This window comes from Pseudoliparis swirei, chromosome 9 (assembly GCF_029220125.1).
Source record: "Pseudoliparis swirei isolate HS2019 ecotype Mariana Trench chromosome 9, NWPU_hadal_v1, whole genome shotgun sequence".
In the NCBI taxonomy this organism is placed as follows: domain Eukaryota; kingdom Metazoa; phylum Chordata; class Actinopteri; order Perciformes; family Liparidae; genus Pseudoliparis; species Pseudoliparis swirei.
The window spans coordinates 19655696-19682202 of NC_079396.1; the positions used below are offsets into that span (position 1 = coordinate 19655696).

Sequence of the window (26507 nt, forward strand, 5' to 3'; positions counted from 1 at the left end):
CTGTTTTCAGCTGTGCTAACATAATTGCACGGGTTTTCTAATCAGATATTAGTCTTCTAAGGCGATTAGCAAACACAATGTACCATTAGAACACTGGAGTGATAGTTGATGGAAATGGGCCTCTATACACCGATGGAGATATTTCATTAGAAACCAGACGTTTCCACCTAGAATAGTCATTTACCACATTAACAATGTATAGTGTGTATTTTTGATTAATGTTATCTTTATTGAAAAAACAGTGCTTTTCTTTGAAAAATAAAGACATTTCTAAGTGACCCCAAACTTTTGAACGGTAGTGTATATATTATCTTATCCTGCAGTGGAGAATGACATGTATCAGTAATTGGAGGAGCAGTTGAGCTGGCCTCTCTGGAGGAGGTGACAGAGAACATATGCTGTCCATGTTGGTTAGCATCCTGGACAAGGTGTCCCATCCCCCTCCACAGCATGCTGGTTGAGAAGAGATGCATCTTTAGGCAGAGACTCATGTGCCCCGCGGCGATGCACCAAGCGAGACCGGAGATCCTGCTGCTGGGAAGTTGCTGAGGTCCTACTGGACTCACAATTACATTCTCTATAACTAGCAAAGTGCAATGCATATTTTGAACTCACTCCTTTTACATCCATTTTGCACGCCTGACCGCAATTTGCACATTGTACAAGGGCATATTTTTTCACTTTAAAATGTGCATACTTTTTTTCTTTGCTATATTCTTGTTCAGTGGGTTTTCATTTGTCTACTGTGACTAAAGAATGTCCCCCCAGGGAAAAATACATCAAAATCAGTTTGATTGATGAAGTATGTGCTCACAGAGAAGGAAAGCTTGATATACATATCAAGCTTTCCTTATATATACTGTACATATATTTACTTTATATATATATATATACTGTACATATATTTATTTTATATATATATATAAAGTAAGTATATGTATATATACACTTGTGTATATAGTATAGTAGTAAGCTTAAAATATATATTTCTATAGTACTACATATATAGATACTACTACCATATAATATACACAAGTGTATATATATATATATATATACTTGTGCATATAGTATATATATATAGTACTATATAAATACTGTAGTACTATATAAATACTGTAAACATCAAGCTTTTCTTCTTTGTGTACACATACTACACTAATCAAGTTTATTTTGATTTATTTATATACTATATATATCTAAAGATATATGACGCCTGCTGGTCGTCAAGGGAATTACACCAATGTTACTAACCGGTGTGACGTAGGGTTCCTGTGACGCGCAGAAATTTTAAACTATCGTCCTTCTCAGTGATGGCGGCTTCGTTTCGTTCTCTCCCTGCAAACTGTAATAACAAATGGTACTACACCCGAGAACAAATCGACAACAGCCCATCTCGGCGAGCTGGACTTGATCCCGACAAGGAGCTGTCCTACAGACAACAGGCTGCGAACCTGCTGCAGGATATGGGACAGCGGCTCAACGTGTATCTTTTGTCGAGGGACTACTTGCGTTTCACCGAGCCGACACTAGCTTAGCTAGCTGGCGAAGTTTAGCTTCTCGTGAAGCCGGTTGGGAGAAGAGCACGACCTGTGTTTTGTTATCGTGTTCAGTTCGAGTGTTTTTCGGTTGTTTTGCCACGTTCCCCGCGTGGTTTCACGCGGTGGTTCGGGGTTTTACGACGTTAACGTTGGCGTGCAGCTTGATCTGAGAGCGGCGCAGTTAAACCGGAGCTGCGCAGGCCTGTGTGGTCGGCAGGCCTTCAGGACGGTAGCTTTAACGTTAGCTTCACCGCTTACTGTCGACGTTTGTGATGACAATGTGCAGCTTTAGTGGAACAACTCTCTTCAGAAACGGTGTTTTTAGTTTGTATACGTGTTGAAATATTCTATCTGCTGAGCCAACACGAGTATTTGTTTCTTTAGCGGCTAACGTCGGAAGCAAGCTTAGGGTTCTGTTTGTTTGTCACTATTGTGATATTGAGTTAGAGTTAAACCTCCTTTTAGTTGTGTTATTTCACATCTAGACCAATGACCTCTTGTCTTATACACGATGTACGATAATGCCGATTTTGCGATCTGTTCGTACAGTTTGCTACGTTTCCCTTTACTAACATTTATCAGGTCTCAACTTACAATAAACACAGCCATCGTGTACATGCATCGATTCTACATGGTCCAGTCGTTCACCAGATTTCACAGAAATGTAAGTGTTTATGTCACCTGAAGTCTCGTATACAGCTCTTGGTACTTATGTTTAATCAACTGGTGAACTACTTTTTGTTTCCCCTCAACAGGTCGTTTCTCCTGCCGCACTTTTCCTCGCTGCAAAAGTCGAGGAGCAGCCCCGGAAGCTGGAACATGTTATCAAGGTGGCCCATGCATGCCTCAATCCTCAGGATCCTCCACCAGATGTACACAGTGATGTAAGTGTTGGGCTGTTGTCAAAATTGCCTGCAATTGTGCTCTGTCTTCTCTTGAGCTGACCGAATGGGGAATAGTTTTCATCCCAACAATAATATGACTGAAAGGAACTATTGTTTCATCAGGAGAATTTGTGAAGATTGATATTGGTTTCTTCATTTGACTCAATATGTAATGCTTCAATGCTGATGCTCTGCTATGAAATGTCGTTTGGCAATAAGTTAACCGCTGAACTTTCTTATTTATTCTTGCTTCACATTGGATTCAAACTGGGTCTGAACACTTTACTTGTAATGAGACACTTTAGGTGAGGGGTAGACGATCTGACGGTTTTAGATCGTGATCGATCTTGAAAGCGTTCGCACTAGTTTTCAAGCGAATTGCAGATTGTTGTCTTTATTGTCTTGTTTTCTTCACACAACCTCATTGTCCGGTTGAACAACGCTATGTGAGCAAACTAATAGAGTGATGAAGCTCAATAGATCACGATGCTGATTGGATGTGGCTGGTCCTTTACGTATTATAAACTATGCAACATGAGTTATAGCTAGGGATGGGTATCGTTTGGGTTTTTTCCGATACCGGTGCTAAATCGGTACTTTTAAAACGATACCGGTGCCTAAACGGTGCCTGAACCGATATTTTTTTTTTTAAACGCACAATGAGGACATTAAAAACCTCTTCGGCAATATTCCCTGTAGAAGCCGTTATCGTGGAGCACTGACACACAACGGATATCAGACTGTTAACATACACAATATATGTTCTCCATTATATGATGTGATATGTATTGTCATGTGCAGACTTTATAGGGTTAATCCTGTCACTGTTTTGATGGGCAAAGAGTAGAGATGCACCGATCAGGTTTTTTGTGCCGATCACCGATCACTGAAATCAGTATCTGCCGATCCGATAATACCGATCACCGATCACGGTGTCGATTGAAGCATTCTATTTATTGTGTAGCATTATTGCTATGAGGACTATGAGGAAATACATATATAAAGCAACTCAAACATTAAAGAAATTACAGATTTCTTTAAACATTTAGGACTTTTACTTTGAAAAATGTCCTAATTGATACATTAAAATTGTTTGATTGCTATTGTAGGGGATTTCAGATATGTATGGAACACATCTGCATTATTCATTTCCTGGAACTCTTGGGGAAATCTATATACAGGACTTTTCTTAACATACAAAAGTCTGACATTTTTATAAACTCTTCCTTGGTACAGTAAAACTGTTTTAATTTTAGCATAATTTAAGCTAAATCTCAGAAACGATCTATAAAGATACAAAATCAGTTCATTGTTTACTTTTATATGCTGGTGTATGATTTGTCGACATCTTATTTTGAAAAACGGATGTTGTTTCACGTGGTTCTTTCCGCTAACTTTGCAAAACCGGATGTTGTCACATAAATCCTTCCGCTAACTATCAAAACCCTCGCGCGCTCCTGATCGAATGTGTTTACCGTGAGCATCAGTCTCTAGGGGCAGACATGTGAGAGTCGGCTGAGTCGACCCAGAGATTCAACTCGGGGGACGGGGACGCCGCTCGGTGGTGAGGATCCCCTCTGACCTCTCACTCTGCGGCCCTCGCCGGGCGCTTCGTCTCGGTTGCTGTGCGCGGCGATTGAAACTTCTGATAGTTCTCGCAGATGTTACGTCATCTGATCGATCGGCCGTTTTGAGAACGCCGATCAAAACCGATAATGGCAATATCGGCCGATATGGATCGGCGCCGATCAGATCGGTGCATCCCTAGCAAAGAGAACAACCAATCAGAGGTACTGAAGATGACACGTGACAAATAAAGTTTTGCTTCTGACAGCGAGAGTTACACTGAAACAAAGTGACTCCCCACGGTCTTTATTCCTCCGTCATTATATTCCCGGTAACACCGGGTATACAGCCGGGATCGCTGTACATCAACACATCTGCTAGCAGACTGTCACGCTCGCAGCTCGTAGCTAGCTTAAACATGGTTATAATGGCTAATTTATTATTTATTGGGCTACTTTTATGAATGCAAGACTTGCAATCAACGTTACGGTACTAATCTGAGTTAAGGCTGCTCGTCATAATCGGTCTCCACGTGTTCAGGGGGACCGGTGACGGCCTCCCCGTCGCGTCCAGCCTGACGCTGGTGTGCTCCACACGGGCTCACGTAGTCACACACGGCGCAGCCTCCGCTGTCAAAGTGAAATGAGAGGCTCGTAACCTGCTGACAGGGCGGAGTCACCAGAGAAGTTCACAACAATAGTTTTTTTCAATTTCAATCGGCTCAGGCACCGGAAAGAAGCACCGGAATGTGCGTTGCGTTTCGGTCCGGGTAATACCGGTTGTATTGGAACCGGTACAACATTGGCACCGGTTTCCGGTACCCAACCCTAGTTATAGCTAGCGGCATGTTGGATATAGGCAGCTGGTTTATCGCAATGTCGCGAGATCACAAGATCACATATCGCAAGACAATTCAAGACATACGTTTACTCCAGAGTGATCAGTGTCCTGTGACGAGCTCGGGCAGATATGGGTGTGACAACACTGAGAGGTGACTGTTGCTTCAAAACAACAATGAAGAAGTTTGTGTAGAAAGGCTGCAATAGTATCAGGAATATCTGAACTGGAGAGTATTTATTTATTGAAAGAAGAGGAAGAAATGGTACTGAAAGCTTTTCTCAATGGAAAAGATGTTCGTGCTCTTCTCTTGACACGATTCGTTTAACAGAGATGGTCCCAACATATTTCGTGATGGATATACTTCCATTCAAAGCTATTCAGTGTTGGATTTAAATCGCAGGTGGATACTTTAGATCAGCGGTATGAACAGCCAAGCGTGAGATGTTTGTTCTGGTACTGACATCCAATATTGTTATTTACCAGTGTGATATTCACACAATTTTTAAAATACAATTTTGTGTTTATATTTGTACTCATTATTGTTTTGTGATAATTTTCTTTTTCCCCCTATCTGGATTTTGGGGTCTTGCAAAGTGTTATTTAATGATGTTTCATTTTGGCGTCTGTTTATAACTTCAAATCAAACTGGTTTTAATCATCATTTTGAAACCTGTGTAGGAGTGCAGTAATCCGATGGAGTGAATGGAGATTGGGATGTTTTTTTTTTTGCCGGATGGCACCATCCCTACCTTTTTGGTTTTTTTGAAGTGTTGTTCCCTCTTGCTACACACAATACATGCCAGTGTCTGTGTAGGTTTTCAGTGACCCAGATTATGTGATGTGATACTTATCTGTGAGGCTCTGTTCGCTCTACATGAACGGTGGGTTTGATGTGTTCGAACACGGACGGAGGCCTCCCAGTGAGTAACGTGCCTGTCTCCTCAACCTCAGGCCTACCTGCAACAAGCCCAAGACCTGGTCATTCTTGAGAGCATAATACTACAGACCTTGGGTAAGTTGGGAAGGAAAAACTGGGTCCCTTGATTTCTCTCCAGAAACATGTAATTATAAAAATAGTGCTAACCTGTGTAACTTTTTTCCACAGAAAGTCCATGTTAGCAGCACAGGAAAAAGACATTTATGCCTAATGTTAGCATGCACTGTTGCATTACAGTGTTTCTGCTTTTGTTTCTTTTATGTCCATAACTTTTTACACCCCCCCCCCCCCTTATTTTTCTTGTCTACATATTTTTATGCCATTTGTTTGAGGATTCTGTGACGAATCTCTGCATCCTGAACAATGGCTTTTAGTATGTTCTCTTACTGGATTAATCTTTTCCCATGTTTTCAAGATTGTAGGCAGTTGAAGAAGAACTTGTTTTGATTGACAACCCCAAATTGTGTGTGTGTGTTTTTTTAAATTATAAAACGAGTCAGTGCCATGCAACAAAGCAAGAGTTGGGGAAACCTCAATTGTGTCGGCATGCTTTTAATAATTTTTCACATTCATCTGTTTTCACGTCGTCCAGGATATTATTGGAAGAGCTCATGCAAAGTTTTATTCCAAGTTAATCCCTGCAACGCTTAGATTGGTATAACAGTATTTTTCTGTTTTTCAGGGACTTGAATGAAACCTGTTGCATATGTTAGTTTGACTTCTGCATTTCATTTATCGAGGCGTGTCTCTTTTTGTCCCTTTTATTTTTACATTTTTTTTATTACAGCTTTTGAAATCACCATTGACCATCCTCATACTCATGTTGTCAAGTGCACTCAGCTTGTCAGAGGTGAGCATTAAATCTTCAATTTTGCGAAATTGTTTCTATATTTCAGCATAATAGGAAGTGTGCATGTCACATGATTAATTCGCAGGTTTTAATTGTGTTTTTTTGCTCTATTGTTGTTCCAGCGAGTAAGGATCTGGCTCAAACATCATACTTTATGGCAACTAACAGGTATATTCACAGTTCACTCTAAACATATTAGTTTCTGTAGTTGTCAGATATGAACAGTAAAATAGAGCAGCATATATGTTGTGGATATTGTGTACAATCCTCTAACTCAATATGTCTGCTCTCTTCTCTCTCTTTATTTTTCTGTTTTTGATTGCCTTCTGGGATGTATCCTGCCACGTAGTCTGCACCTGACCACGTTCTGCCTGCAGTACAGTCCGCCGGTTGTGGCCTGTGTGTGCATCCACCTTGCCTGCAAATGGTCCAACTGGGAGATCCCCGTGTCTACGGATGGCAAACACTGGTGGGAGTACGTTGATCCCACAGTTACCCTCGAGCTGCTGGATGGTATGTGCTGTAAATGACCTCGTAATTCAGATAATTTCCAGTACTCACAGGGAAAATGTGTCTGAAAGGGAACTATAAGTCATACATCATATTCTTAAAAAATGGCACCTTCCTCCAGCTGATCTTGTCTTCTCGTTTCTATATTTCAGAGCTCACACATGAGTTCCTGCAGATTCTGGAGAAAACACCCAGTCGGTTGAAACGGATTCGCAACTGGAAGGTACTTTATTTTTCTTCCCCCATTTCTCGTTATTGACCAAATTAGTACAGCCAAGACATCCTGCATTAAGTGTTTATTAATCGTTGAAAGACTGACCTGTGATCCTTTGTTTTCTTGGCTCCCAGGCTGGAGGTCAGACACCAAAAGCCAAGCCAAAAGTTCAGGAGGACGGTGACCAGAGGGACACCATGATGAGCATGATCTCTATGGCCTCATCAGAGAGCACCGTGGCAGGCTTGATGAGCCTCTCGGCTCCACCTTCCGCCTCCTCATCCATCGGTGACAAGGACGGGGGTGAACCTGGCAGTGCTGCGACTTGGAGTGGAAAAGGTCAGGCTGGATGTGAGCTGCAGCCCAACAACGAAGTGCACGCTCCAGCTAAGGTGTCGCTGAGTGAGTACCGGGCCAAGAATGCAGACGTCCTGGCTGCCCAGAAAAGGAAGCTGGAGAACATGGATGCCACCGTGAAGAGGGACTATGCCAATGCTGCCCAGGCTCTCATTGGTCAGCAGCAGAGGAAGGAGAAGCCGCAGCATCACCAGCAGTCCAGCTCATCCTCGTCTGACATGTCCAACCCGTCGCCGATTATTCTGAAAATCCCCCTGGAGAAGGAGAGGCATGAGAGGACCTCTCTCAAAATGCGATTGCCTCTTGCTGGGGGAGGAGGCAGCGGGCACAGTGGCGGTGCCCGGGGTCAGGAGCAGGACATCAAAGTTCGAATACGAGTGCCTGAGAAGCAAAGAGGAAGCTCAGGAGAGGAGGGAAAGAGCAGGGACAAGCACAGAGAACGGTCTAACCACCACCATCACCACTACAATCACCACCATTCCTCTTCTACCGGTGCTTCACTCTCCTCTAAACACAAACATTCATCTGGTTCTAGTGGGACTGTTGGAGGCAGCAAGAAAGTCCCCAGCGACTCATCTAGAACGAGCTCTTCATCCTCTACTGCGTCACGTAAGAGGACGCACTCGCAAGATCCCACAGCAGGCACTCACCCTGTCACTAAAGTCAGCAAGTCCTCTAGGAATCCCTACCAGCTACCCTCCCTGTCTTCCTCCTCTGGGCAAACTCTCGGGCACGGCTCCGACATTCTCCCTGTCCTGGGTCTTCCCCACCACCAAGGGAGCTATCTCCACTCCAAAGGTGACAAGACGGACACTAATGGGCACGGTGCAGCAGGGGGAGCCCAGTCGAACGAATACCAGGACACGTTTGAAATGCTGAACTCCCTTCTGAGCGCACAGGGGGTCCAACCATCCCAGCCGTCCATGTTTAACTACAGATCCCAATATGGGGAATACCGGTACAGTGGTGGCTCCAGAGGGAACAGGCCCCCACCCCTCCCTTCAGAACCGCCTCCCCCACTGCCGCCGTTACCCAAATAAGTTCCCCATCAGGAGATGTATCATGTACATTTTCCTTGACTTCCCCAACATTCATCTTTTTACATAAAGTATTGTGCTTTTTTTTTTTATTTTTACTCACCCAACATTTTAAAGGTTTTAGTGTGACAGCAGTGAAATGTACCAGTAATTTTATTGAATATTCAACTTTATTATTTTTACACTTTTTGGGCAATAATGAGTGGCTTTAAAAGCTTTCAAAATGTGAGGAAGAAAAAAACAGGAAAGTGTAGGTTTTTTTTTCAGCTCTTCTGTTAAACTCAAATAATATGTAATATTAGGACCTGGTCATTGTCTTGAAATCATGAGGAAAGTAAAAGATTTTCATCACACACTTGTTAGGTCTTCTTTCAAATTGTTTTTTCTAATGTTTTTATAGGATGTTATTTATTGAATGCTTTTTTTCTTTTTTCTTGCCCTCTTTTATACTTTTTTTTGTTTTCCCTTTGGTCTTTTTGGGCAGAGGGTTATTACTTCATCAAGACTATCGGCTAGTTTGAGAGTGCATGTCTCCAAAGCCATCTTTTCAATATTTTTGTCTTTTTTTCAAACCGCCATAATCTAACAGAAATGTGAGAGCCCATCCCTGGTGTTTTTTCATTTGGTAATAAGCTTGTACAAAGACTGTAAAATGTTTAAAACAAACATGAAATATTTTTTACATTTTGTTATGAAAAAAATGCAAAAAAATATGTAAATTAAGAAATCTTGTACTTTTTGTTTTTAGATATTTTTTTTTCAGTCATTGTTTTAAATGGTTGTAAAATATTCATATTCAGTTCTCTAATTATTACACTAATGGACAAAGTTCATACCGAGGATATATAGCTGTGATTTTATCAAAGGGTTCAAACATATCTACACAGTATGGTCACAATGAAGGAATTGCCAACAAAAAAAAAATCCCTCAAGAAATGTGAGTTCTTAATTGTCATGTAATTTAGCACATGTTAATCCGTTTCCTCTGGAGGATCAGCCTTTTTGGAAATAGGCCCAATGTATCGACATACAACCTTCTAAATGGAGTTGACAGCAGTGTCCTGAAACTGCCAGAAAGTAAACATTTTACCTGCTGGTGCTCACCTACTTTATTTAATTGAATTTATGTTAAAAAAATAGTGGCAGAGGTGCTACTTGTGGTCAAGGGAATCGGGTATCATCTGTACATTTAATTCATACTAAGCTTTATGTGGTTTTAATTGTATAGTATTACTGCTCTTAACCTGCTTTCGTTTGTCATTTCATAATCGCCTTTAAAAAAAGTAAACTTCATTACATTTGGTCTAGACATACAGGTACATGCATTTAAAAAAATTACCTCTATATTGACCCCATCCTAAGAATTTCAGAAGCGCTGGGCTGCTGCAAAGCGTCTGGGGAGCAACTTGGGTTTCAGTGTCTCACTCAGTAGCAGCCGTGGTTCGAACCCCCCTACTTTCTGGTTCAAGCATCACCTGCCCAACCATAGCTGCCCTCAAAAACATATTTATTTTAGACAGTTCAAAGTAATGCAGTACAATAAATCATTAGCCATACCATTGTAATATATTTTTGTTCCCATGATTATATGGAAGATAAGCTGAAAAGATTGCAGCTCGTTGCTCAGACAGCAGAGGTTTATTGGTTATTCAACTCTTGGTTGTAACAGGGAAACAGTAAATGCACTGAATATGTATCTCACTAGGTTTGCCTACAATGCATATGACAAAGTGTTACATGTATAATGGTTAGGCTACTAAAATAGATGTCCAATATATTGCCATTTAAAAGAATTGTTTTAATTGATCTTGAATTTTCTTTTATTCAAGTATTGACTTTGTTATGAGTCAGAAAAAAGGACACTCATTAAAAAAATAATACCCATATTTGAGAAAACAATGAAAGACACTCATGCAACCTAACAATGCAAAATCCAATAGCTACAGTAAGTTTCATGTTTTTTCACGTCTTGGTGTTATTAGCGACACTCAGGTCTGGAAATGAAACGTTTTGGGATTATATTTTATTTTTGTTTTCGGTTAAAATGTTACATGTGAACACTGTTCTTTTTGATATGTGGTTGCTTTATTCTCAATTAAAGTCAATAAATATTTTAAGAAAACTTGCTGCATTACATACGTGTATCAAACTTCATTGGTGCAGTATTGTGGGCGGAGGGAACATTTGTATCGTTGTCACTTTGATTGGCAGCTAGATTGGCCAATTAAATACCTTGAGCTTTGACCAATCACAGCAGAGTGGGTGGGTGGGCCGATATTGCGGGAGCAGTGGCTCTGGCAGTTACTGGAGAGAGCAGGGAAACCGATGTGGTGTGCTTCGGAAGCAAGTTGAACCTGGCCGAACATTTGTGACCAAGGTAAGCAGTTACAAACAATAAATGCGGATGTATTCGTTTTCTAGCGCGCAGGCGTTTTGAAAACATCGAGATAGATGGTCGCCTGTGGCCGTTGTTCCGCGAAACTCCCTCTTTAGCTACACATTGTGAAAATGTGAGCAACTGCTAAACGAAGATGGCCGCGCCATAACTGAAGCCCGACGCACCAACGCGACGTCTTTACGTTTGGACGGTTTACACTGTTTTTATATTAATGACCGTCGTTCATGTGAACAACGTAACGCTATATTAACGTACGAAATTGTGGTGACGAACCTTAGTCACCCAAACTGCCACCGCCTTCTGGAACGTGGTTTTAAATGAAGAATTACGGACACTTTTGGTTTACACGGTGAATGTTAATATAGCGATAACGATATCGTGTTCGTTCTGTTTGCTTTCTGCGTGTTGACATTTTTTTGTTTACTCGCTGATTAACGCTTTGTTACTTTAGACCACTCCGATCTCTGGACCCTATTTATGATTAAACTATTAACGTTAAATGATCCACATGCAATATATTATTATGATTATTAATTTTATTATTATTATTATATGGTGGCTAATAAATTGCAATATATAGTTAGTGTACCCTTTCTCTTAATAATGACAAGATTAATATTGTAACGTGTTTTGTCTGACCAATGGTAGAAAACCTATTTTGTTCATTTTAAAGTTTCACACATAATACTGTAAATGCTAAAGATTTAGGAAATTAATGTGATATTTGTTGATAAATTTGACAGTTTTGCTTTTAGTTTAGTCAGTTCAACTCCAGCCTCCTTATTTCGTGTCTCAATCTTTTGTCTGAAAATAACAAAAGATGCCCGATGATGAGGCTTGAAAATGGGAAAACATATAATTATATTTTTAACCAAATACATCTATCGACGATATTGTATGGTTGAGTATGTGGTTTAAACCAAACATGTTCACAATAAACAAATAAATATTCATCAATAATGTGGATATCATATGCGAGTGAGTCAGAACAGCAGCCTTTAAAACCAGGAAAAGACTACTCTCTGATTTGATATCTATATTATATCGAGATCGGTATCATGTTTTGCCTGGCACTACTGTTGACGTGTTCAGTCTTATGTTTTTCTGACTGACATTACACTCAAAGATATTTAGTCTTTAATGTCAAACAAAACCGCAAAATTGTACATTTGAGAAGCCAGAATGAAATTCTTTGCTCTTTTTTCAATTAATTAAAACAAATTATTAACCCACTGTCAAAATAATTAATTGGCTTATTGGTCTTACAATTAGTTCATAGATTGATTAATCAATTGAATCAACTAATCATTTTTTTTGCAGGCTTGCAATGAACAGGATCCGAATCCACGTTTTGCCTTCGAGTCGAAACCGAGTGACCCAGACGCCGCGTTCTCAGGAGCCCCAGGCTTGCGCCTTTACCCAGCGGCCATGCTCTCAGCCCCGTCTTGATGGCCTGGAGTTCTGCATCAAACACATTTTGGAGGATAAGAATGCTCCGTACAAGCAGTGCAGCTACGTCTCTGCCAAGAACGGCAAGCGCTGCCCGAATGCTGCACCAAAAGTTGAGAGGAAAGATGGGTGAGTGGAAAGTCGATATGTAATTTGTTTTAACATTTGGAAACGTGTGACACCTCAGCTTTATTATTAACGGCAAGTCTTTGCACGGAATACTTTCTTTTCCAATGACTCTTTCTGTTCTTTAGAGTGACGTTCTGTGCAGAGCATGCTCGCAGAAATGCCATGGCCCTCCGAGCTCAGATGAGAAAGGCGTCTTCCGGTCCGTCCCCAGAGTCCCTGTTGTCCCAGCTTAGTGGATACAACCGGGCAGAGACTGGCAGCATTGACGGAGGTCGCTCTGAAGCTAGCCGTATTCTAGGTACACGGTTTTGTTTTGACTTTGTCAATTGTTAACACCGTTTAATCTCATGTGCATTGATATTTCCTCTGTATTATGTAAATTGATGAGGTTAATTATTTAGCAGTTTGTTAATATTTTTAAATATGAATTTAATGTTGAACTTCACCTGCTCTGGACAGATGAGGACAGTCTGAGTGAGGAGGAGCAGGGTCCTTTGATTCTTGACCAAACATGGAGAGGTGACCCGGACAGTGAGGCAGACAGCGCTGACAGCGATCACGAGGATCCTCTAAAGTAAGAAAAATTAAGTTTTACATCTAAACTTGCTTTGGATTGTAGTGTAAATCTTAATTTGTTGATGTTTGTTTGCGTCAATGTCCATTTACTGCCTTAGGCAGTAGCTGTGACCCTGTTAAGACTACAATTTAATTCTAAGCAGGTGTGTATTGTGTTATGTTAAGTTTGGCTAAAGCTCTGTATATGCATGCAAACACACAAACACAGGATTTTTGCTCTGTTGTTCAGCATTACAGGTCTACAATGGGATGCACAAAGAAACTGCAAAAACAATCAAATACATTTGGGTTGTGGGGACAGCTGGGAAAACAAAAATTATATAAAATATTCGGGAAAACACTTGTATTTCTCTTTTGTGATGTTTTTTAGCAATGACGTTCTAAGATTACAATTCTCTTGGAAGGCACACCTATTGTATCATTTCCTGTTTAGGGTATTTCAAATTATTGTACATCCAAATTGGTATACTTTGTATTCTAATTATAAATGTAAAATGTCTTGATTTAGCCTTAATCCAAGAATGTGTAGTCAGATTAGTTTGAGTTTATCGGAAGAGTTGAAGGGTGACATGACCCTTTTCTGGTGAATACATTAGTTTATTTGTTCCCATCATCGTAGACATGCAGGAGTGTACACAGCAGAGGAAGTGGCACTCATCACCCGAGAAAAACTCATCAGGCTTCAGTCCCTCTACATCGACCAATTCAAGCGTCTGCAGCACCTGCTTAAGGAGAAAAAGCGCAGATATCTGCACAACCGCAAAGTGGAGCACGAAACTATCGGTAAATATACAACAAATGGGTTACTAACTATACTTGTTGCCTTGTTTATATACCTGTTCAACAGTTCTTTGTAGAAAATCACCCCACACCTTTTCAGCCCTGAGCGTTATCTGTACTTGTTTATGTTGCCGTCAGGGAGCAGTCTGTTGACGGGGCCGGAAGGTCTGTCAATCAAGGAGAGGGAGAACCTAAAGAAGCTCAAAGCGCTGCGCCGATACCGTCGTCGGTACGGTGTTGAAGCCCTCCTGCACCGGCAGCTTCGGGAGAGGAGGCAGGCTGTGACGGAAGGAGCATCTCAGGTGTGAACCCATCACAGTAGTAGTACAACTAGGAAGCGTTACAACTCATGTTTACGGGTCAGTTCGTCAAACCACAAAAAAATCTTACTCGATGTTATCTAGCCCATGAAATAGTTTCAAGTTTGTCTGCACAGGTTTAAAAGATATCATGTCAAACTTCTGCGGCTATCGTAGTGTAAGAGAAGGGAGTTATCTTTGTTTTAGAGTTTGATCCAACGGCGTTTTCTTCATATGGGATAACAGTTAAAGAACACACTCAATACTCATTTATAAGCTGGGCAATGAACCGATTTGATGAATTTATTCAAATTAATTGTTTAGGACAAATGTTTAATGGTGCAAAATTAAGGTTATTATAATAGTAGCTAACTACTTTTTGCTATTTAAAGATATAGATCTATATACCTGGGCACATAATTAATTTACTCGCACTGTGTGTTAGCCAAGCTTCTACTTGCTTTGTTGACGTAGCCAGACCAGTAGGCGGACCCCACTGGCTAGCTCACTGCCGCTGTGCTGCCCTGCTCGCATATGACGGTTACAGCTGATAATGTTTATATATATTTTTGAAGAAGCATCTTTTTATAATTAAATAACAAAGTGAAATATGATCGTAGATAGTTTTGCACATTATTAATCCCAATAAGAATATTAATCTGCATTTATTGAGTGGGTGATTATACTTCTAATGGAAATGTGTCTTTAAAAAAAATTATAGATTCTTTTTTATCTTTATGTGACTCTTCTTCACTCCGGTGTAGCAACTCTCAAGAACGATGACCGAGAAGTGCGTCTCTTTTGAGGAGGGAGCCCGATGTACCAACCCCTGCCTACCCATGACCCGTCACTGCATCTCACGTATCCTCAATGATGTTGTCGTTATGCGTTGGGATAATAGTGTGATCTGTTTACATATAAAACAAACCTGGGCTCTGTTTCAGAAAGCGGGTTTACTGATCCGAGTTGACTAACCCGGAGACGGAATCCTTGAGTTTTCAGTTCAAGAAAAGCTGATTAGAGTTTGTACAATCAACTCTTAAGTTTATTTAGTTAAACTTGCGCATGATGAATGAAAAAAGCCATCAATGGCGCTCTCATTTTACGATTCACCACGGCAACAAGTAAACAGGCAGCCTCCATTTTTGCTCAGTGGAAGTAGTGATATTAATGCCTGCAAGATATCTCTCTCTATCAGGTTATTTTTAAAAGATAAATCTCCCTGTATCTATACATCCTAATCTAAGTTTAGCTTTTATCCTGTATTGTCGTTTAATTCATAATTTACCTGACTGATATGGAATTGGATAGTTAATTACTTGCATACTATATATTACAAAATAATAATGATATTAAATGAACAAACAAAACGGTAGTGCAAAGATGTAGTCCAACGGTTTAACGGTTTTGTTGTGCAGTGATTGATTTGGCCAACGGTGATTTATTGTGAAGTCTCATGGCAGTGGCCAGGAATGAGCTCCTTTATCTGTCTTTGTGGAAAAAGTGCTCCGCTGTCCCTGCGGTAGGTGGTGGAGTGGGTGGTCCGGGTTATCCAATATGGATAACCATTTCTTCAGTGTCCTCCTTTCCACCCCCTTCTGCAGTTTGCAGCCAGTGATGGGAGTTACATTTTAAATTTAAATGTTGGCTTTCATTTTATGGTAGAAAAAACACAGGGGCCAACTGACTTGGACATGTATATATATTTGAAAATATAAAAAGATCATATAATATAACTCACAATCTAACCCAGTGATAGTGCTTTGATGATTTACATTTTTTAAATAGCGGATTTTAAATGTTATAAATTAACTTGACTCGACAGAATACGCGGCTTTATTTGAGATACTTCAACGAATGAAGTAAAGAAATTCCCCCCTGGGGATGAATAATGTGTAATCTAAGGTTAAACACCTTCAATCTCTAATGCTCCACTATTATAGAAATGATGTTCCATCACTCGGTGTGCAGAAACTTAAATGATAAAAATCAACTCGTAATGTGAGCAGGTTAGGTTCAGAGTCAGTTACCACGATAACGCACCAAGAGTTAAAGTTACCTGTCTTTCTGAAACTGATAACCCAAGATTTCCCTCATCTCAAGGTTTTCAGTAAACCTGCTTTCAGAAACAGGCTCCTGTATTGATTGAATATATTTTCTTTTTAAAATTCTAAATGAACAAACGCACTGAGATTCTCTCTCCATCTTGACCGCGGCCCCGATCAAGACAAGCGGCTTGTAGTAGCTGCTGGTTTCAAAGGGTGCCTACATAAAGTCCTTCCTGTGGTCTGTTGATTTTTCCTGAGTTATAAATGGACTAATCTTTTCAGTTGGAAGAAACAAAATCCCTTCTCAACCTGCCTTAATTTTTAATCCCAACAATACATTAGCCAGTGATGATCTTGACTTCATATTACTCCAGTGATTAATAATATCCATGTCATAACCATGTTATGTTTGTGTGGACATCAGGTGTCATTGTCCTTGACGACTAGACACTCAGACATCTTCCAGGACAGCAATCAGGTGCTTTTCAAAATGTGCCCAGGCCTGAAAGATGTCCCATGTGAACGCAGCGTGCACATGGGGCAGTCGGATGACCCTCGCTGCCCGCTGCACCTCACCCTGCCTCTCCCGATGTACCAGCCTGAGCAGGAACCTCCCCCACAGGAGCAGATCACCACTGCAACCAGAGACATGTATCTGAGTGCGGCAGAGCTTCAGCCCACAGAGAGCCTTCCCCTAGAGTTCAATGATGTATGTAGAAATGACATTCCCCTCCCACTGTCCTCTAATGTATATGCATTGTATTAAAAATGTGCGTGCCACACTTATTGTTAGGTTGCTTGCCGAGGTCAGACCTCGACATGCGACGAGAGCTGTTTCGCTCACATTTGCAGAGTACGCCGTGAAGTTGAATCGGAAACAAAAGAACCCAAACTTTAGTTTGTGACCAGCCTGAGGCCGCTTCCAAAGGCTCTCGATGATGTTTCGAGTACGATTGCAGTGCTAAATCTGCTCAGATGGAGTGAACAAAGTGGGTCAAACCAACCAGCAGCTAATTATGCAGGTTTGAAAACACCCCAATGCACCAAGCAGTAGTTGAAGTGCAATGTCTACGAAAAGCTGTGCTCGCTGCCGCTTACTCTGCGAGCTTCATACGTGTTATTCTGCAGTGCGGCAAAGCGTTCAGGAAAGTTTGACGTTTGGTGGTTATTTGTCGTCTTTGAGTAAAGCGTCTCCGGTGACATGCTGAACCGTGTGACAAAGATATTTGTTCCTGCCCATAACCCGAGAACGGGCTCGCGGGAGCAGGAACATAGCGCCATGCAGCACTTCGCTTGGTGTGTTTCTGGCGTAAAATGGTGGACTGGCCACTCTGCTGTGTGGTCGTAGATATGTGACTTTTTATTTTATTTTTTTTTAGGAAAAATTCATGTTTGTAAATTGTTGAGATATAGATAGCTGGATGGATGGACTGAAGCTCTTGCTTCGTTTTTAACAAAAAGGTCAATCTGAATCAGACCAGAACCATAAAAGGCAGAAATGTATCGAGCTGAAGGTCGTTACGCCCTTGAAATACGACGGCCGCACCTTTTGAGAAGAAGCAGCGGGCAAAGCTTGTTTCTGTAGGTCACTGACTGTTTACAACTCTTAACAAGCCACTGAGGGGCTGCTCCTCAGGTTGAGTTGTGATGTTCTGCTGAAGATCAAAAGTTTAGATTTATTACACGAATCTCTTCAGCTCACCCTTCGCTGTTTTTATTATTGTGCAATGATTTATAAAGAGTACACACACACACACACAATGCTGAATCACAAGCGCAGAAACTTCTCCCACATACAAAGCAGCAACACCTGAAGCTGAGTGCATTGATCCAATTAACCCAAAACGAGAACACTCCGCCTGGTGGTCGGAGGTGGAAACAGAAATAAAACGTATTTACATACAACTTCAAATGGCTCCTACAAGTTTTATGTTCAGCTTTAGATTTCATCCTATGATACAGGACCTGGATGTGGAAGGGGACGGTATGCAGGGCCCTCCCTCCCCCCTACAGTTTGACACGGCCCTGGCGCTGGAGGACCAGACCATCAGAGCCATCGCCGAGGGCCCGATGGACATCCTGACTGGAGAAGACCCAGACCAGGCCGACCTGGACGCCTCGGGACCGGAGCTCTCGGAAAGAGATGTGGATGCCATCCTGCGTGATCAGGTTAACTCTCAATCGGGGGCCTCTTGAATCTTTCTTTTCAATGATTGCACCCATATGCTGTTTATTGTATGTAATGTATGGGTCTAATAAAATATTGGTCACAATCTTTGTCAGTACACTATACATTTTGAGAAGTGTCAGGTTGTGCGAATGATGACTGGTTAATTGTTTAAAAAAAATATATTTTTGGTCACATTTTACATCCAGGTAAACATTGTTAGTTTTTTTTTCTTGCCACATAACAATAGTTCCTCCTGTTCATAATGGCTGATGTAGAGGTCCTTTTCAAACACGCTCCCAGTGTAAACGATGGGGAACAAAATCCTCAGTCATCATTCTCTTATCTGAAGTTACATGAGAAGTCTGCACAGCAAGGAAACCATCCAGTGGAAAGTAAAGGGGGACTATTATACTAAAAGACAAGACGCACATATTAGCTTCACATAAACCGCAATAATACTTTTTGCACAGAATCAGAACGGTTGTTCTGCCCCTCACCTTGGGCATTGGGAGCATGTTGGGAAGGGATCTCTTCATCGGCCAATACAAGCTGGCAGACAAACTACTGGTGAATGAAATCTCTCAGCATGGCGTTACTAGTGTTTGTAAACTAGAAAAACAATCATCTGGCTCTAGTGCATCAAATATAATAATAGAGTAAAGCCAGTCTTGTCCTGGTAAAAGAGGTAAATATGGATTGAGATTGAGAGAGTTTGAAGTGAATGTACTGAATATCCTCGGTTCGAGTCTGAGGACCTTTCGTCATCTCCCATTTCTCTCTACTCATTGTGTCCCTTTCTACTGGTCACTGAAAATAAGGTCAAAAAAATGCCCCACTTTTCTTTTCTAAACCGTAATCCATCCATCCATTCTCATCCGCTTATTCCGGGGTCGGGTCGCGGGGGCAGCAGACCCAGCAGGTTGACCCAGACTTCCCTCTCGCCCGCGACACTTTCCAGCTCATTCTGGGGGATCCCGAGGCGTTCCCAGGCCAGCCGGGAGATATAATCTCTCCAGCGTGTCCTGGGTCTTCCCCGGGGTCTCCTCCCAGTAGGACGTGCCTGGAAAACCTCTAACGGGAGGCGTCCAGGAGGCATCCGAATCAGATGCCCGAACCACCTCAGCTGACTCCTTTCGATGCGAAGGAGTAGCGGCTCGACTCCAAGCTCCCTCCTGATGTCCGAGCTCCTTACCCTATCTCTAAGGCTGAGCCCGGCCACCCTACGGAGGAAACTCATTTCGGCCGCTTGTATTCGCGACCTCGTTCTTTCGGTCGCTACCCAAAGTTCGTGACCATAGGTGAGGATTGGAACGTAGACCGACCAGTAAATTGAAAGCTTCGCCTTTCGGCTCAGCTCTCTCTTCACCAAGACAGACCGGTACAGCGCCTGTTTTACTGCTGCAGCTGCACCGATCCGCCTGTCGATCTCCAGCTCCATCTTACCCTCACTCGTGAACAAGACCCCGAGATACTTGAACTCCTTCGCTTGGGGCAGGCACTCTGTCCCCACCTGGAGGGAGCAATCCACGGTTTCCGGCAGAGCACCATGGCCTCAGATTTGGCGGTGCTGACTCTCATCCCTGCCGCTTCACACTCGGCAGCAAAATGCCCCAGTGAGTGCCGGAGGTCATGGTCTGAGGATGCTAACAGGACCACATCATCTGCGAACAGAAGAGAGGCGATCCCAAGACCCCCAAACCTGACCTGCTCCACCCCCAGGCTGCGCCTAGATATCCTGTCCATGAAAATCACAAACAAGACCGGTGATAAAGGGCAGCCCTGGCGGAGACCAACACCCACCGGGAACGTGTCTGACTTACTGCCGAGGATGCGAACACAGCTCCTACTGCAGGCGTACAGAGACCGGATAGCCTGTAGCAACGGGTCCGGAACCCCATACCCCCGCAGCACCCACCACAACAATTCCCGAGGGACCCGGTCGAAAGCCTTCTCCAAGTCTACAAAACACATGAAGACTGGTTGGGCAAACTCCCAGGACCCCTCGAGGACCCTTGCGAGGGTGAAGAGCTGGTCCACAGTTCCACAACCGGGACGGAATCCGCACTGCTGGTCTTGAATCCGAGGTTCGACCAGCGGTCGGAGCCTCCTTTCCAGTACCCTGGCATAAACTTTCCCAGGGAGGCTGAGAAGTGTGATTCCACGATAGTTCGAGCACACTCTCCGGTCCCCCTTTTTGAAAATGGGAACCACCACCCCGGTCTGCCAGTCCAAGGGTACTGTTCCTGACCCCCATGCGACATTGAAGAGGCGTGTCAGCCAAGACAGCCCAACAATGTCCAGCGCCTTCAGCATCTCAGGGCGGATCTCATCCACCCCCGGCGCCTTGCCACCAAGGAGCTTTTTAACAACCTTAGCGGCCTCTGCCAGGGATATTGGTGCGACCCCCCCCCAAGTCTACAGGCACTGCCCCCTCTAGAGGGGACATGTTGGCCGGATTTAGGAGTTCCTCAAAGTATTCTTTCCACCGTCCGACGATGTCCCCTGTCCGGGTCAGCAGCTCCCCCCCCCACGCTGAGAACAGCCTGGGGTAGACCCTGCTTTCCCTTCCTGAGCCGTCGGACGGTTTGCCAGAACCTCTTTGAGGCCGACCGAAAGTTCTTCTCCATGGCCTCCCCAAACTCCTCCCATGCCCGAGTTTTTACATCTGCGACCACCGCAGCTGCAGCCCTTCTGGCCTGCCGGTACCTGTCAGCTGCTTCAGGAGACCCCTGGGCCAGCCAGGCCCGGTAGGCCTCCTTCTTCAGCTTGACGGCTTCCCTGACCCCAGTGTCCACCACCGGGTTCTTGGGTTGCCGCCACGACAGGCACCGATGACCTTCCAACCACAGCTCCTGTCGGCCGCTTCCACAATAGAGGCTTTGAACATGGTCCACTCGGATTGCATGTCCCCAACCTCCCTCGGGATGTGTGAGAAGTTCATCCGGAGGTGGGAGTTGAAGACCTCCCGGACAGGGTCCTCGACCAGACGTTCCCAGTTCACCCGCACTACATGTTTGGGCTTGCCAGGTCCCTCTGGCCGACTCCCCTGCCATCTGATCCAACTCACCACCAGGTGGTGATCAGTTGACAGCTCTGCTCCTCTCTTCACCCGAGTGTCCAAGACATACGGCCGCAGATCAGATGATACGATTATAAAGTCGATCATCGATCTCCGGCCTAAGGTGTTCTGGTACCAAGTACACTTATGAACCACCTTATGTTCGAACATGGTGTTCGTTATAGACAAGCAGTGGCTAGCACAGAAGTCCAATAACAGAACACCGCTTGGTTCAGATCGGGCAAGCCCTTCCTCACAATCACTCCCCGCCAGGTTTCTCTGTCATTGCCCACGGGAGTGTTGAAGTCTCCCAGGAGAACTATGGAGTCGGCAAGCGGTGCCCTCTCCAGGACCCCTCCCACCGACCCTCTCGTTCTCCGGGGCAAACTCCAACACGGCAGCGCTCAGCCGGGGGCTTGTGAGTATCCCCACTCCCGCCCGGCGCCTCTCACCCTGGGCAACTCCAGAAAAGAAGAGAGTCCAACCCTTCTCCAGGAGCTTGGTTCCAGAGCCAGCGCTGTGCGTGGAGGTGAGCCCAACCAGATCTAGTTGGTACTGCTCCACCTCCCGCACCAGCTCCGGCTCCTTCCCCGCTAGCGAGGTGACGTTCCACGTCCCTAGAGCTAGTCTATGTCGCCGGCGATCGGCTCGCCCAGGTCTCCTGCCCAGCCTGCCGCCCGGTCTACATCGCACCCGACCCCGATGATTGTCCCTGCGGGTGGTGGGTCCACAGGGCTGCTGCTTGCTGTCGTTTCTTGGGCTGAGCCCGACCGGGCCCCATAGGCGGCCCGGCCACCAGACGCCGCCGACGAGCTCCCCTCCTGGGTCTGGCTCCGGGAGGGTGCCCCGGTTTCCCTTGTCCGGGCGAGGTAGCTGAAGCTCGAGTGCTGCTATTCATCAGGGTTTTTGAACCGCTCTTAGTCTGGACTCTCACCCGAGACCTGTTTGCCTTGGGAGACCCTACCAGGGGCTAATGCCCCGGACAACATAGCTCCCGGGATCACTGAGCCTCTCAAACTCCTCCACCACGTTAAGGTGGCGATTCACGGAGGAGTAAATATGAATATGAAACCGTAATATGAATTCTTTAATCCCCAAAAGACATGCAGGTTAAAGTTTTATCTTGACCCAAAAAAATATAATTACCCATTAAATAATACTCCAATAATTAATTATAAAACTGTAAAGCAGAACCTCTCACACTGCAAAATAAAAGTAGACTAAGATTAAAGTCATTTAAAATCACAGCTTATGTCCTGCTAATAAATGGCTGGTTGTGACATCCTCTGGTCTTACTGGGAATTAAGGCGTCGGTTCACTCCCCTTTAACCTCAATTCCCTGTCCTCTGAACCAGCTGTGGGACTGTCTTCATCTGGCCGACAGAAAATGTACATGAATAAAAATATTTCTTATTTCTTTAGGATTACAGCCTCCTGAACATGTCATATACTGAGCAGAGTCTGTGGTCCTGTCTGTTGCTGCAACACATTAATCGCTCGTAGCAGAAGTCACATTGTGGCAGTTTTGGCAGGTTTCTATTCCAAAAATGTATTTGCAGAAGAAAATGCAAATGCATGCATCACTATTCTGTGAATGTTAAGATGGTGTGGAAGACGCTTTGAAGCAAGATGTTATGAAAACAAACCACTGAAGCAAGTCAGTCAAGAAACCAAATATGTTGTGTTGTGTCTCCACACACGTGTGACCATGACATCACACGTAAGCAAAGCATTCTTTGGCTGTAAATTGCACCTCATTTGAGTCCCAACAGAGAGCAGTAAATGTACCCGCGTCCTCCTAACGTCCTGTTCGTCCACCTAGGTGGTGTCAGAGGGTGGAGGAGGTGAAAGAGAAGTGATGATTCACTCCAAGACATCGTCTCTGCTGCAGTTGATGCAGCAAGAATTATGAATATAAAGAATATCTTTCACTTTCACAAAAACCTTTACAACCTCTTCCCAATAGCTCATTTGACAATGTTTTATTTAATTGGATTTATGTGAGTTTTTTTTCTGGATGTGTCTGTTTTGAACAAAAGGAGGACACACGTATACAATTTGATGACATAATTGTTTAAGTTAATGATCTGCAGATGGTATTTAAGGTGCATTAGGTAACGGTTGTGGTTCAACAATGGGATTCACGTGGAGTGCTAAACCCAGAAAATGGGTTAGGGTTATGAGCCAATGAGCATAAGCAATGGGACAGGGTAGCACATCCCAGATTTAATAATAAAGAAGGACAAAATACTAACAATTCACTAGTTGATTGGTTTAAAACACAATATACACAAGTACACAGATTAAGTTCTGTGATGTAAATACATTTTAAAAAGGCCTGTTTCATGGCACTAAAAACATCTTCATCTCTTAAAACAAGTATATTGAAGTTATGTTTGGCAGCATGGGGGGACAGCCTCACAAAAAAGGAAGAAAAAATTGGGGCGGGTAATGCAATTTCATGCAATGACATCACTTTTCCTGAACCCAAAACACCAAACGCCGAGGCGGAGAATAGAAAGCGGCTGCTGCTGCTGCTGCTGCTGCAGGGGAGGACGCGTCTCAAATAAATAAATAAAAGAGCACAAGATAGACACGTTTTGAAAAGAGAAAAACGAGCATATCTGTGTCTTTTCTTCACCATGGAGAGGCAGCGTCGTCTTCGACAGTTTCCAACCAAATGAGGTGAGTTTTTACAATTATTTTTAAAACCCAGGAGAAATGCCGTTTGATGTCCGCTCGCTGGAGATAATTGTTGGGAATACCGAGAGAGGCTGGCCGGCGTGCTCTGATTCCACAGCCCGGGAGAAGTGTCCGTCTGAACGGATGTAGCCTCGAGCTAAACGCGGGGGTCTCTTTTCTTTTAGCGATGGACGGCCCGGTGCTCCGCGGCGGGGTTTGTCTCGTTTGAGTGAGAAACGCAAGGGCGTAACGACATGGACGTTACCCGTGGGGGGAGCATCATGTCGGTGCAGGGTCTGGTTTTCTTTTGGAGGGCCTGTCCCAAGAAAGACAATGACAGCTTTCTGAGTCCCAGTCGGTGTTGGTCCAGTTGCCTGAACATGCTAGCTGCCCGGTGGCGGCGGTAGCCTCCCTGTAAGGGGTGAAACATTAAAGGGGAACAAGGAGAAGGAACTGACATCAAAGTCCTAACGGTTTTTTTTTTTTTTTTTTTTGTGTGCTTCTCACAATGACGATGAAAAGAAGCATTTTTTACATTTTAAATGAAGGAAACAAAACCCAGTGTGTCAAACAGTGCGACAAGGAGACAGTGGGACACATTCAGCAGGCTCAAATCAACCAAATAATGAATTAAGGGGTGAATATTTCTGCAGCAGGGATGTAGTGGAGGATGCACCACCCGGATTGTGAAGGTATAGGATCATGTTTAGGGATGAAACACATTGATCAGTGTTTGCTTCATCACTCCTCTGCAGGGATGTCAGTCTATTTTTACCAACTGGTTTAAAGTTTCCTCCACTCAAACATGTGCATATATTTGCATCTCATGGATGTTTGAGCTTCACTGCACAGAAAGATGTTTGTGTACAGTTTGATACTAGCAGGTTGTTTTTACAGAGGGTGCAATAGCAGGATTGTGTGACATCTAGACTAATTTAAGTTCGGAAGCTGAGAGTGATCTCATTATATGCAGCTTACAATTTGTATCACACATACAACTGAGAAAAGATCTTTCAGTAAAGTGTAACCCATGTGTATATACATATATGTGTGTGTGTGTGTGTGTGTGTGTGTAATACACATGTATTACACATATATAGTATATCTGTATTAAATTGGTAGAAACGTGATACCATTACATAGTTTGAAATCCAGAGATTTTTTCCAAAATAACACAAAAATGGGATCTGTCAATATCTGTATCAACTTTCACTTCAAAATTCCAGTATCAGTCGGGCTTAATCTTAATATCTTAATCATAAACACTTTTTAAGTTCGGTAAAGTGAGAGGAAAAGGAAGTGAAAACAGTCAGACAGATTTCCATTCAAATGTTGCACACATTTTAACCAGATTTCCAGCAAATTTGGCAAAAGAAAATGCAAATGAATGCATGTTTCCATCCACTATACTGTTACATGAAGTAATTAAAAGAACGCCGGTGGATGGAGTTCGGTTTTCATTGCACCAAAGTAATACATACAAAGCAACTAATAACTATTTTCATTAGTAATCGATGAATCATATTATCTATCAAATTTAAGAAAACAGAAAACCGGTTGTCACAGTTTCTGAAAATTAAAGGTCACTCTCTGAAATTGCTTGTTTTGTCAGACCAAACTTAATGATCATATCAAACAAAGAAAAAGCAATAAATCCTCACAACTAAGAAGCTTTAACTGGGGTTTTGCATTTTTGTTTGAAAAATAATTGACAAATAGTTACATCTTTATGAGGGGTGCTTCTCTCAAAGTATTGGACTGGATTGGTGCCCATGTTTGCCAGAACAGAATCTTATTTGGAGCGGTCTTGGCAGTGATACATGTTGTTAGATCATACTTTAACAATGCTGCTATTCAGTAAATGGGATACCACATTTTCTGAATGGCATTCTAGTCACGAGGATTGGATTGTTTCCTGTTTGTTTTCACATTGCAAGGGATTTTATTGGTCATAAAACATGTACTGGCTTTTTCTGAGATTACACAATAATTAAGGAAACCAAAACATATTGTTGTGTAGCTATTCCAGAGTCCGTTTGGAGCGGAAAAACATCCACGCCTAATGATCTGTGTCTGTTGGTTTTAAGCCAGATGTAAGCTCATGCTGTTTGTTTTCATTATCTCATCGTTTTCTGAACAAAGACCACATTTTAGGTGAAAAGAAATGAGGATGGAATGATTG

General features: G+C 43.1%; 3 protein-coding genes and 1 non-coding gene across 6 annotated transcripts in view; all 4 read left to right on the forward strand.

Annotated features, from left to right (window-relative positions):
- Window positions 1–1313: 1313 nt before the first annotated feature.
- ccnt1 (cyclin T1) lies at window positions 1314–10870 on the forward strand. 2 transcript variants are annotated; one of them, XM_056423440.1, is made up of 9 exons: window positions 1314–1486; window positions 2124–2205; window positions 2297–2425; window positions 5783–5843; window positions 6556–6617; window positions 6731–6786; window positions 6968–7131; window positions 7281–7351; window positions 7477–10870. In XM_056423440.1, the coding sequence occupies exons 1-9, from the start codon at window positions 1314–1316 to the stop codon at window positions 8737–8739; spliced, it is 2061 nt and encodes a 686-aa protein (XP_056279415.1). In that variant the 3' UTR covers window positions 8740–10870. The 2 variants fall into 2 exon arrangements, with proteins under 2 accessions (XP_056279415.1, XP_056279416.1); XM_056423441.1 differs by lacking the exons at window positions 1314–1486; window positions 2124–2205; window positions 2297–2425 and having other exon boundaries at window positions 2452–6618; window positions 6741–6786.
- Window positions 10871–11026: 156 nt separating this feature from the next.
- On the forward strand, window positions 11027–18692 carry kansl2 (KAT8 regulatory NSL complex subunit 2). 2 transcript variants are annotated; one of them, XM_056423774.1, is made up of 9 exons: window positions 11027–11113; window positions 12455–12712; window positions 12838–13010; window positions 13172–13286; window positions 13908–14071; window positions 14207–14370; window positions 15132–15228; window positions 16871–17124; window positions 18378–18692. In XM_056423774.1, the coding sequence occupies exons 2-9, from the start codon at window positions 12462–12464 to the stop codon at window positions 18609–18611; spliced, it is 1452 nt and encodes a 483-aa protein (XP_056279749.1). In that variant the 5' UTR covers window positions 11027–11113; window positions 12455–12461; the 3' UTR covers window positions 18612–18692. The 2 variants fall into 2 exon arrangements, with proteins under 2 accessions (XP_056279749.1, XP_056279750.1); XM_056423775.1 differs by having other exon boundaries at window positions 18359–18531.
- Window positions 16580–16712, forward strand: LOC130200210 (small nucleolar RNA SNORA2/SNORA34 family). The gene has a single exon (XR_008832952.1). It is a non-coding gene; the product is annotated as a small nucleolar RNA SNORA2/SNORA34 family (small nucleolar RNA).
- Window positions 18693–24162: 5470 nt separating the features above from the next.
- Window positions 24163–26507, forward strand: part of nckap5l (NCK-associated protein 5-like) — a 42173-nt gene continuing 39828 nt past the window's right edge. The window contains exon 1 of the mRNA XM_056422055.1: window positions 24163–24328. The gene's annotated coding sequence lies outside the window, so the exon portion shown is untranslated. The remainder of the gene's footprint in view (window positions 24329–26507) is intronic.